The sequence below is a fragment of the Odocoileus virginianus genome, chromosome 16 (assembly GCF_023699985.2).
Source record: "Odocoileus virginianus isolate 20LAN1187 ecotype Illinois chromosome 16, Ovbor_1.2, whole genome shotgun sequence".
In the NCBI taxonomy this organism is placed as follows: Eukaryota; Metazoa; Chordata; class Mammalia; order Artiodactyla; family Cervidae; genus Odocoileus; species Odocoileus virginianus.
Genome location: NC_069689.1, coordinates 16,243,432 through 16,256,224, shown reverse-complemented (window position 1 = coordinate 16,256,224; position 12,793 = coordinate 16,243,432). Strand labels below are relative to the sequence as shown.

The 12,793-nt window shown below is 51.6% G+C and overlaps 1 protein-coding gene across 6 annotated transcripts in view; it reads right to left on the bottom strand.

The window, feature by feature from the left end:
* The window catches only part of SYNE3 (spectrin repeat containing nuclear envelope family member 3), a 108,687-nt gene that overhangs the window by 50,345 nt on the left and 45,549 nt on the right, over positions 1–12,793 (bottom strand). For all 6 annotated transcript variants that reach the window (XM_070477884.1, XM_020899137.2, XM_070477885.1 and 3 more), the window contains exons 3-4: positions 8,305–8,477; positions 6,705–7,014 (exon numbers count right to left, since the gene is read on the bottom strand). In XM_070477884.1, the coding sequence (XP_070333985.1) occupies positions 6,705–7,014; positions 8,305–8,477 (483 nt within the window). The remainder of the gene's footprint in view (positions 1–6,704; positions 7,015–8,304; positions 8,478–12,793) is intronic.

Sequence of the window (12,793 nt, the reverse complement as noted above, 5' to 3'; positions counted from 1 at the left end):
GAGGGTAGATACCCTGGGGTTAGCCGGCCACATGGTTTCTGTTGCAACTTCTCAACCACTTATGTGCTAGTTACTTTGCAGGACATAAGCAGCCACAGGCAAACACATAAAGAAGGGCTGTATGCCAGTCAAGCGAATCATGAACGCTAAAGTTTGAACTTCCTACCATTTTCACAATGTCATGAAATATTCTGTTTTACTTTTCCCCCAATCACTGAAAAATATAAAAACCCTTTTTGGTTCACAGGTCATAAAAACGCCAGGCGTTAGGCTGGCTTGAGTCCACGTGCCAGAGTTTGCTGACCTCAGCTCTCAGCCACAGGGCCAGGCCGTGTTCAGGAAGGTCCTGACCTTCCACGGTGCTAAGTCAACAATTCTCAACTGGGAAGGGTAGATAGACACGTGGATTTGAATAACCTCCCTGGCTATCTGTTGCCTTCTCTTCCCATGGAGAAGCTCCTCACCAAGTCTAGAAACACTGATTCATTTAAACTTTTTAAAAAAATATGTTTTATTAAGATAGTCTCTAGCTATTTAAGCATGGCTGTGTGTGTTCTCAGCTATGCACGACTCTTTGCATCCCCATGGACTGTAGCCCATCAGGCTCCTCTGCCCATGGAATTTTTTCCAGCAAGAATGCTGGAGTAGGTAGCCATTTCCTCCTCCAGGGTGTCTTCCTGACTCAGGGATGGAACCCGTCTTGCATCTCCTATGTTGGCAGGCGAGTTCCTTACCACTAGTGCCACCTGGGAAGCCCCATTTAAATCTTCGCAACTACCATAACAAGTGAGAAATAATATCCCCATTTCGGGAATGGGGAAATCAAGGCACAGGATCAAGTCTTTCAGTAAAGAGCTGAGAATTCTCTTACTTATGGGAGTGAGGCTCAGAACTTCAACATTAGCGCTTGGCAGATGGGAAACATGGGGCCGCTTGAATTCTGAAAGTGGACCGAGGCACAGTGACAGGATCTTTCACATTGCCCTTGCTGGCTCCTCCTCCTCCCAGGGTTATTTGCATCCACCAGCATCCTTCCCAGCTTCCTCCCTCCAAGGGAAGATTCATTTGTAAAACAAAGTGGGTCAAGAATACTAAGCAGAGAATAAAGGCTGGGCCCCTGGTTGATGCTGATGGTGATAAATGTTGTACCAAAGCCAACTCTTCAAGAAAAGTGCCACTGGCGGCTCTGCATGTGTGAAGGATGAGGTGCTGGCGCTCGGGGAAATCCAGAGTAAACAAAAGCCTCTGTGATGGTGAGCAGGCGCTCAGCAAGGAACACGGCCGAGTAGGGCAGGCATCCAACCGCTTTCTGTGCCAGGCAGAACGAGATCACAGGACACAATTCAGCCACGGCCAGCCAGGCCACGTCGGAGGAATGTGCCTGACAAATGAGAGAGTGCTCCACTCCCTCTCATTAGACCCAACAATTAACCCATCTGTGTGGGCAGAGTCGCCAGGAATGTCAAAACCCAACCAATTAACAAGGGCAGCATGGAATCATGCCTCTGCAGAAAGCTGCAGGAAGGGCCCTGATTCCTGGCCGAGATGCCAAACAAACAGGGCCCCTGCCCCGGGAGGCAGGGAGGAGGCGGATGCTACTATTTGCCTGGCTCTCCGAAAACAGAATCCCTGGATTGAAAACCACCGGGCGAAGTAAACAAGCAGGCCCCGCCCACAGGCAACCAGCCTGCTCTGTCTGTTCCCGGCTTTCAGTTGCTTTCAACTGACTGTGCCATTGCTCATCCCCAGGTTCAGCCCTTTGTCCTGGTCAAGAATCTGCCCCACGCCACAGGGTGGTCTCAAAGGCCCCAGTCCAAAGTGGCCCCTACCATGCTTCTGTGGTCCTGTCCCTACTGAAACCAGAGGCCTGGCTAATTAACATATCAGAAGCCAAAATTGGATTCTTAGAGGCAAAGATAGTGGCCTGTTAACTAGCAGAAGAAATGATGGAAAGAACTCTCCTTAGTGAAAGCTGAGATGTTAATACAAACATTAGGACTTCCCTGGTGGTCCAGTGGTGAAGAATCTGTCTGCCAAAGCAGGGGACACGGGTTTGATCACTGGTCTGGGAAGATTCCAGACATGCAGCAGGGTAATTAAGCCCATGTGCCACAACTACTGAAGCCCATGTGCCCTAGAGCCCACGCTTGGCAACCAGAGATGCCCACGCAACTAGATAAAGCCCATGAGCAGGAATGAAGACCCAGGGTGGCCAGAAGTAAATAAATAAATAAAAGTAATACATATAGTATTTCCTATCGACTGAGATGCAACTTCCCCAAATTCACCTGTTGAAATCCTAACTCTCAAAGTGATGATATCTGGAGGTGGGGCCTTTGGGAACTAATCAGGATCATAGGAGGTCGTGAGGGTGAGGCCCTCACAATAGGATTAGTGCCTCTGTAAAAACAGATATCAGAGGGTTTGCAAACACCTCCCTGCCACTGTGTGAGGACAAAGCGAGAAGGCAGATGTCTGCAAGTCAAGAAGAGACTCCTCAGTGGGAACCAAATCTGCTGACATCGTGAGTTTCACCTTCCAGTCTCCAGAACTGTGAGAAAGAAATTCCTGCTTTTAAAGCTGCCCTGTCTAAGCTGTTCTGTTCTGTCTGACCTGAGCAAGCTAAGACAATATCCCAGGGACCCTGCCCACACTGAGAATAGGCCTGGACCTCTAGGAAACCCTGCAAGGCTCTCGTCGCTGGAGTAGAAGGATTTCAGTTGCCTCCTCAGGGTGGCTTTCTCATCTGCCTTTAACACAAGGCAAGGCCTTCATCAAATGTACAGAGAGCAGGTGACTAGGAGGCATTCAGGTCACCAAGAACCTCAGGGCTTCTGGACATGCAATGTCCCCCACCCTGCATCGGATGGAGCCAGAGCGGTCTCCTTTTGTCTGGGGCGGGAAGGCCCAGTATGGGGTAGGCCTGGGAGGCTGATATCAGGGGATGTGGGAAGGCTACTCCCTATTTTACTAATGAGGAAGCTTGCTAAGGGTGTTGCAAAAGTTTGCCCCTCTCCGTAGCTTCTGTCTTCTGAAGGTCACGGCACCATCTAGAATCCAGTGGAAACTATGGCTGTTCTCTCCAGCAAAGTGCACATTCACACGACAGCTTGAATATAACCTCAGAGGCTCTGTAGGGGCCGACACTGGCTCCTCCCCACCCAGCACCTTTCAACCTTCTGCAGCCAGCTCTGGGACAGACAAGAAACAGCTCCACGCTCGCTACCCCCATCCCAGCCTCCTTCCAAGAGCTACCTGGGCTTCCATGAGTTACAACAGAGTTCCCAAACTTCTAACATCCAGAAAGTGAAAATCAAGCATCTGTGAGCTTCAGCCAACAGCCCAAAAGTCCAAACTGAACTGCTTTCTTTCACAGGGTCCAATCATCCTGCAACCCCCACCCTCACCCCCCAGTTTCCACATCAAGGTCAGAATTCACTAGCTCATCTGGCAATTCCAACGGCTTCAGCCAGGACGCCAGCTCCCCCTGCCCCACCCCAACCCCATTCTTACAAGGCAGAGTCCCCACACTCCTAGCCCAGGAGGCTGCTAGCTGGGCTTGGCCTCCGGGGAAACCCTTGGGAAAAAACCTGCTCCCTCATCCAGGAATTCGAAACCTCCCGCATACCACTGCTTCCGCTTTCTCTTTTTTTTTGTTTTGTTTTGTTTTATTTTTTGCTTCCTCTTTCTAAGCCTGACCCACAAGAGTTCCAGCTGCCCCCCTCCACTTTCCTCTGATGGGCACAGGTGCAGCGGCTCATCCAGGACCTGGGGCTCCATCAAAGGAGGAGCCCACATAGGAAGTCGCCAGGACTTACAGTTCTTTCTAAGGGGCCAGTGGTATCCGACCCTTAAATTATTCTTTTTTAAATTTTTATCAAAGTAGGGTTGATTTACGATTTTGTGTTCACTTCTGCTCTACAACAAAGTGATTCAGTTATACAGGTATATACATTCTTTTTCATGTTCTTTCCCATACAGTTTATCACAGGATATTGAATATAGTTCCCTGTGTTATACAGTAGGACCTTGCTGTTTATCTGTGGATTATTTTTTTAAGTTAAGAGAGTCCCCTGGAGGGACGATGAGAACCTCTGAGGTGATCATTTTTCAGAACTGGTGCTCATGGGTGCCCCAAGTATGTCCCTTCCACACACGTGTACACACACACACACACACACACACACACACACACACAAAGCCATTTTCCGCTTCCTGCAGGAGTAGCTCTCTGTTGATTGACACAAGAACCTATTTCCTGTAAAGTCACAGCCGGGAGGCATCGCCCCTGCTTGGGCCCACGGGGCAGACCTGGAGAGAGGATTGCTGCTAAGCCGGCTCCAGTCACTTGGATGCAGTGATGGAGGGCCAACTGGTAACATTTCCTAGAGACAAGCTCCACCCACCTGCCTGTCCTCCAAGCCTCCAAGCTGCAGTAGCGGGGTTCTCATTCATCAAGAGAATGGCTCCCAGCACCTGCTGTGTGGCAGACTCCATTGTTGTGGCTATTTATTATCATAGCTACTGAGAGCAGACCTCATCCTTTATGCTGGGAAAATGTTCTCCAGTCTTCAAAGAGCTCAGGTGCACACGCATTCAGGGTGAGCGGCCCTGGGGCCACACAGCTGGGAAGCAGCAGAGCCTGGCTGGAACCCAGGTCCCTCCCCAAGCATTCAGGGGCCAGAATCCTATTTCTGCTTGCAGTTTCCCAGATCTGGGTTTATTATAGAATCATCTCCCATAACTTGGAAGGACCCAGGAGACTTCCAGCTCCAGCAACACGGGAGACTAGAAGCCTGAATACCCTTCTACCACAGCTAGCCAGAAATGCTGGATAAAATGTAACAGGCATGTTTTAAATGCAGAACCACACACACATACACACCACACACGTGAAGGTAAGTGATTTCCCGTGGACCAGATGCAACAGATGATGCTACAGAAAACAGGTTACTAAACTCACACGTGTGCTTAACATCTCCTTGGTTGCTCAGGTTGCGGGAAGAAGGAAGACTCTGGGTCCCGGGGGGTGGAGACCACTGCACAAAGGCAGAACCCTCAAGGGGCTCCCCCTCTGTCAAAGGGTGAACTAGAGAAAAACCTTCCCACCAGCACAATCCAGGAAAGAAGCACATGTCTTTCAGCCTGGGCTCTGTCTAAGAAAACAAATGAAGAAACATTCACCTTTCAGAGTATGCAGCCAAAAGCCTCTGCACCATTTTGGCTGGGGCTTCAAGTGCAGAGAACCCACTTGATTTAGGAACCCCCAAGACAATTTAGTGACAGGAAAACAGAAATCCTGAAGGTAAATTCCCACAGCACCCTGGCTGGAGCAAACACAAGTTCTCTGAGGACCAGGCCCAGCCACAGGGCTCTGCAGATAGGGTTCAAACTGGATAAGCTCACAGCTCAGAATTACGAAGCCCTCATGGAAACAATCCACCATGCTGGGAGACCCAATGGACAGCACCATCGGGCTTGGAACTTCAGCTACCTGAGCAGTCTGATGACTGTAAAATACACATGCTTAGAATGACTATGGATAGCATCCTTATCTGGGTGGAGTGCAAAGTTTAAAGGAAAAAGGAGAATGAACAAAAGAACAGACATAATACAAAACCAAACAGAATTTCTTGAAACAAAATTGAACATGATAACTCAATGGACGATTTAAACCAAGGCAAGAACGAGGTGAGACCAGTCCAAGTTTGATGCATGAAACAAGGCACTCAAAGCCGGTGTACTGGGACAACCCAGAGGGATGGGATGGGGAGGGAGGTGGGAGGGGGGTTCAGGATGGGGGACACATGTACACCCATGGTTGATTCATCTCAACGTACGGCAAAAACCACCACAATACTGTAAAGTAATTAGCCTCCAATTAAAATGAATAATTTTTTTAAAAAAAGAATGAGATGAGAGATAGGGACAAAGAGTGAACAGAAGGATTGTGAGAAGGACAAGAGAGCAAAGAAGGACTAAAGTACAAGAGGAGGGAGAGAGGAAGAGGAGAGGAGAGTCAGGCGGAAGTGAAGCTCACGGTACAACAGTCCGTCAACACCCACATACTAAGAACCCACATGTGTGTTAAGCAGGAGCATCACTGGCTGTCTGGACGGCAATGTGTCAGTGGGCGGATGGATGGTGGAGGGCTGGGTGGATGGGTAGGTGGAAGGTTGATGGGTAGGTAGCTACAAACTGCTTGAGTGAGTGGATGAAGAGACAGGTGACAAGTAGACAGGAGGTACGTGGGTGAAGGGTGGACAGTGGCTGGTGGAGAAATGGTGAGTGAAGAGTACAAGGGTGGGCTGATGAGCAGGTGAATGAGTAGATGGATGGGTGAGTGATTAAGTGGTTGTATAGAGGAACAGGAGATCTGGTTAGGTTGGTGGGGAGGTAGATGGATGAGTTTGTAAACTGATAGATAAAAAAGAGGGTAGGTAGATGGAAGGTTGGGCAGGTAAGTGGATGCAGCCATGAGTGGGTAGACCGTGACTGGGAGCTTTGGTAGTTCAGTGGGGAGATAGGTGGTGAGCGGATAGACATGGATAGGAGGGTAGGGAGATGGGTGGATGGGAGGCGGTGGGTTGATAGTAGATGGTGAATAGGTGGATGGATAGATGTTTAGAGAACAAATGAGTGGCTGGATGGGTAGATGGGATAAACGGATGGATGAGTGAAGACAGCCCACCACCCTCACCCACCTGGGCTTTGGCCTTCACTGCGTCATACTCAGCCTTCATCCGCTGCTGGGCGTCTTCGTCCACGCTGGGATCCCCGATCCTGTTGAACAGGGAGGCCGCCTCCTCCAGCAGCCGGTCCAGGAGCACCGCCTGGTGATCCACGTTGCGCAGCAGCACCTGGGCGTGGTCCAGCTGCCACTGCTTCTCCTTCAGGCCGGGCTGCAGCTCCACGGGGGGCGCGAGCGTCACTGTCATCTTCTGGAACCAGCGGTAGAACTCATCCCTGGCCCGAAGGTACTCGCTCCAGTGCAGCCACACCCACTCGATCCGGCTGCGGGTGGAAGCGGAAGCGGAAGCTACGTGCACGGTGAGCATCCCCCACCTGGCTCAGGGCGGGGAGTCCTACCACTGCCCCCTCCCCGGTACAAGGGGCTTGTGGGTAACGGGCACAAGGACACCCTCTCAGGCCTCACCCCAGTCCTACTAGACAAGACCCTCCTGTCTGGGAAGCAAGCCCCATGGGGCTGACCATCGGGGTAGCTCAGATCGCAGACCCGTGCTGAGAACCCGCAGCCTGCTGATGCCCTTGGCCACCAGAACCCCAAATCCTAGCCTGAAAATCCCATTAGTGACGCACAGCGCCTCCAGTCACTCCTCTCTGGTGCTGGGACCCCGCACACAGCCACTCTGTCTCTTACTACATGGGTGCCCACTAGCTGTCCCAAGAAGGCTGCCATGGGGCGTGTATATATATCATCATTTGCAGAGGAAATAGAATCTGTGGGGTCCTCACTGCTCAGTGGGGACAGAGGGCTGGGGGCCTGTGTGTGGCTCCCAGGCATGTCACGAACTCTGCCTCACCCTACCTCCGCACCCGCCTCAGTTTCCCATCTGTAACATGGAGAAGGCCTATTGGTGCAGCCAGCATCCAGCCACTTTGTCTGGAATCCCAATGAAAGAGCTTGAAAAGCAGAAAGCATGAAAGTCCTGCCAGTCCACTCATTCTGATTTTATTAAGATGGAAAGGATGCTGGTAGCTTCTGCCCATCAAAGACCTCCTCTGTGCGAGGGCTGTGCCTGGCTCTCGACATTTTTTCTCCCGCCATCCTCCTAATGACTTTCTTTAAGAAACACTTAATGATATCCATTGTCCAGATGAGACACGTGAGGCTCAGAGAGGTCAAGTAACTTTCCCGAGACCACACAGCAAGTACCCAGCAAAGCAAAAAGCAGTCTCGAGTCAGTTTAAGCCCCCACTCCCACCAGGCTCCCTGGTACAAAGAGAAAATCTGGAAATAAAGCGCTAACAAGGCAACAGGGCTTCTTCCCCCCCAGGGCCATTTGGCCCCTTCTGCTGGAGGGTGCATACAAGGCAAGCCTCCTGAGAACTAACTGTGGGCAAAACACGATGGCCTCCCACTGCCTATTATCATCATAAGCTCAACTGTAATTAGAAAGAGGCAGGCAGACTGGCTGACATCTCAAGAGAGCATCCTGTTCCCAGCTATCCCTGGACCTGAGAGTTGTTGCTCGGGCGGGGGCCCCAGGCCCACGTGGTGGGCATAGCAGGTTGGCAGCAGGCCTGCAGAGAAAGGCCTGGCAGGGTCCCCGGCCGCCCTACCTGTGACAGTGGGTCATGTAGGTGACCGTCTCCTCCCACTGGGACTTGATGTCTCTCAGCTGAGCCAGGATCTCGGTCTTCTGGTCCTCATGGCAGCATGCCAGAAGGGCTTCAGCGGCCTGCAGCACCACATCCACCTTCACGCGGCCCTCTGGCTCCAGCTGGCATATTTTCTGCCGTGGACACGAAGCCAGTAGTTAGACAATATGACAACAGGCAGAGCCTTGGGAAGACAGTGGCATGACGTGGAAAGAGGCAAGACGTGGAGACCAGAAGAGCTGGGGTTTGAATCACAGCCCCTGCCCCTTCTCCCGCGACCTCGGGCAGCCTGATGAGGGGCCTGGGGTGGGAGCGAGCCGTGAAGATTAATTAGTACAGAACCAGCCAGAGCTGTCCGATGATAGGAGTTCTCTCCCTTCCAAGGCTGGCCTGTTTCCAGCTGTGTAAATCCAGACAAGTGTCACTGTCTCCCTGAACTTGGTTTTCTTGTCTGTAAAGTGGGAGTATAGTTGTACTGAGCTCTCAGAAATTTTTTCTTTTTTTTTCAGACTTCACTGAGAAAATGCACCCAAAGTGCATGTCCCAGGGCTCGGGGCTGTGAGAATCTGCCTCTCAGGTCTACTGCCTGGAGCAGGCTTGGCTGGGGCCCCCTGCTGAGACTCCAGAATTATCTCTGACTTTATAGCTGGTACCAAGGCCTCAACCCCTCAGCTGCTGCCACCAGTGACCACAAATAGGAATGTGAGGGCAGGCCTGTGCCTAGGGGACCCTGGGCTCCTCGGATGGGTTCAGGATGCCCCCCGGCCTTACCAAACTCCCTTAGACTCGAAGGGCAACCTAAGAAGCTCCTGACCTTCTGGACTCGGGGTCAGACCTGCATTGGACTGACCTGGTCCCTCCCAGCCTCCCAGGATCCCATTTCATTTTCTCTCAAGATGATTCCCTCTTAAACTTCTTGCACATTTAATGTCATCTTGGCCTTGGCTTTTTTGGAGGACTAAGGCTGACACACAACATCTAGCCAATAGTACAACTCTGATCAGCATCAGCTACTGTCATTACTAACTCTTATTATTCCAGCTTTTCGGCAATTAAAGCCTGGTCTCTGTAGTCAAAATACAACTGGACTCCAATTCTACGGCTACCTGTGTGACCTCTGGGACATAAACTCTCCAGGGCTGTGAAATGGGGGAAGACAGTGGTTACGCTACCCAGGGTTATGGTCACCTGCATGACGGGAGAGCCATTAGCACATGGCCTGGCCACGTTGGACCTTCCATCCCTCCACAGTTGTTCACTGTTACTACTACCTTTTACCTACCTTTTGATTGTATTTGCTGACAGCACAGCTTTTGCCTAAAGCTCCGGCTGTTCCCCAGCCTGTCTCCCTGAGGCCGGCGGTCGGATTTCTCAGACTGATGTCCCAGCGGGCTGGCCCGTCTGAGCCCTGTCTGTGGGTGGGGCTGGGGAGCGCCTCCCGCCCTGCGATGCTGCCTCACTGATTACTGTGTGACCCCAGGCAGGTCACTCAATCACTCTGAGATGGTGATGACAATCCCTGCTTTGTCCACTTCGTAGGGTTATAAAAGTACTCTTTAAAAATACTATTAATTAGATCATTGATATGTGAGTATACTTTATGGACCATTGAGCAATTATGAGAAGACTCTTGAGAGTCCCTCGGACTGCAAAGAGATCAAACCAGTCCATCCTAAAGGAAATCAACCCTGAACGTTCACTGGAAGGGCTGATGCTGAAGCTGAAGCTCCAGTCCTTTGGCCACCTGATGCGAAGATCTGACTCGTTAGAAAAGACACTGATGCTGGGAAAGATTGAAGGCAGGAGCAGAAGGGGACGACAGAGGATGAGATGGCTGGATGGCATCACCGACTCGATGGACATGAGTTTAAGCAAGCTCCAGGAGATGGTGGAGGACAGGGAAGCCTGGCATGCTGCAGTCCACAGGATCGCAACAAGTCAGACACAACTGATGACTGAATTATGAAGACCCTCCCCCAACATGTGCAAAGGGGCAATGATCCAAATCCTTTTTGTTACCTCATATGAGACTTCCCTGATAAACTCAGTTGGTAAAGAATCTGCCTGCGATGCAGGAGACCCCAGATCAATCCCTGGGTTGGGAAGATCTGCTGGAGAAGAGAAAGGCTACCCACTCCTGTATTCTGGCCTAGAATTCCATGGACTGTATAGTCCATGGGGTCGCCAAGAGTCAGATATGACTGAACGACTGTCACATGAGAATGGTTAACGATGATGATGATGACAATGATGAGAGTGTAGAGGGCTTCCCTGCCTACATGTATTAGCAAAGCATGAGATTAAACAAGCTCTTCCCAAGGGCTGTGTCTGTGTGCTCTGAATGGGGTGGGGTTGTGATCTGCAGAGTGAAGAACAGGGAGATTCCTCAAGAGAGGGAAAGAGCTTATGTTTGGGGTTTAGGGGCCAGGCTGAGCAGCAGGATTTGCAGGACTCCAGAAGGTAATGGGGGCAGCAAACCCCCAATAGGGACCCCCAAGTCCTGCTTAGCAGCAAACAGCAAAGGGGAAGACAAAGACACCATAGTGACGGGTGGCTACTGAGGATCCAGGGCCACCATGGGATGTTCTGGACTAAGTAAGATCATCACCCAACCCCTGCAGAGAACATTTCACACCACTCGGGAGCAGGGGTCCCACCGGGTGGCGGAGGATGAATTTCTTGTGATCCAGTGAGATCTATTTTGATTAGAAATAATAATAATAATAATTAAGAATCTGACGTTTCTGTGCTGGGGGGCAACTGAGCCCATGGACCGCAACTACTGAGTTCTGCACACTCTAGACCCGCACTCTTCGACAAGAGAATCCACCACAATGAGAAGACCAAGCACTGCAGTGAAGTGCTCACCGCATCTAGAGAAAGACCACGCACAGCAATGAAGACCCAGCACAGCCAAAAATAAATTAAAAAAAAAAAAAGGAATCTGATGCTTCTGACACCCAGAGCTGTGGAGGAGACCACACGTCCACTCCAAAGCCGGCAAAATGGGCACCACCGTGACTCCAGTTTTACCAGCAGGGGTGCTGGGACCCGCAGACACTTTGGCTTTGCAGAACCATTCTCTGCAGCACTTCATGGGGCCCCCTCTATGTCAGGGGGCAGCTCAGGATCCAGCTCTATGAATGGAGAGAGCCAGCAGCTTGGGGAAGAAGCGAAGTTCAGTCTCTGCCATGCGCAGGACGAACCAGCCGAGCCTGAAAAGGCCCCGTGAGGTCAAGAGTCCCAAAGTCCAGTGTCCTGACCGCGTGATCTGCTCCAGGCCTCTGGACCTTTGTGCTCCGATTCCTGGCCAGGGAGGTACACGCTGGGTGAGGTGGACGTGGGAGACCTCAAGATTCACTGCCCTTTGCAGGGGGGTTTGCCTGTTGCCTCCCGCCAGAGAGAGGAGCTGGTCACAAAGGCCAGCAGCTCACAAGCCCCACCTGGCCTGCCGCAGAAACCTCTGCCTCCAAACCAGAATATCAGCCAGAGGAATGTCTGCTGCGGGCCTGGGGCCAGGGGACCAGAGGCTGGGGCTGAGCTGACAAACAGCTTTTGAGAAGCAGGTTCCACCTCCCTCTCTGCCCTGTGATTCTGCTCTTTGGCTGGTGTGGGGTTCTTCTACAGCCTGTCCCCAGCAAGACGAAGTCCAGGAGAGCTTGGCAAGAGACTCGAGCAACTGGGAAGGGGTCACAGAACTGCAACCTGCAAAGCAATTCTGACTCAAAGGAGCCAGGTGAGGGCAACAGTCAGGTGGGGCTGGGTGGAGGGGAAAGCTCAGTGAGAAGAGAAGCAGATCAGGAAAGCAGGCAGAATGTAGGGAGTGAGGGCTTTCCCTCTGTACAGTCAAGGCCAGATGGGCACTCCCCTGAGTACTAATGCTGAGTACTGTGCTGAGTGCTATGCTGAGTACTATGATGGGCACTCTCCTGAGTACTGTGCTGAGTGCTATGGTGGGTACTATGCTAAGTTCTATGATGGGTACTATACTGAGTACTGTGTTGGGTTCTAGAATCCAGGATGAAAACACACATGGCCCAGTGCTTGCGTGCTGTGGTGGGGTCTGTAGACAAGAGCACAGATGATTATAAGAGAGCCATGAGAGACCACAAAATTGGAGCTCCAAGGACGGATGTGGGCAATCCAAGAAGCCTTCATGAAGAGGCAGCACTGTCACCGAGCCTCAGTGTTGTACAGACATGTGAGATGGGGGCTCCAGCAAAGCTAGGAACACACGGCATGTTCAGGGCATCAGACTTCTGGAAGCCAAGTCCTAGGAGATGTGGCAGCTCTCTGACCACTAAGGGGCCTGGAAACCAGTTAGGAAGCAGCCTGGCTGAGGCTCCAAGTGCAGGGCCAAGGAGACTGGGAACCAGAGGGTGAAGAGACAAGATGCTGTGACCTAGGAGACTAGCCCGGAGGTACTGGGTGAGGACTGGGAGAGTCCACA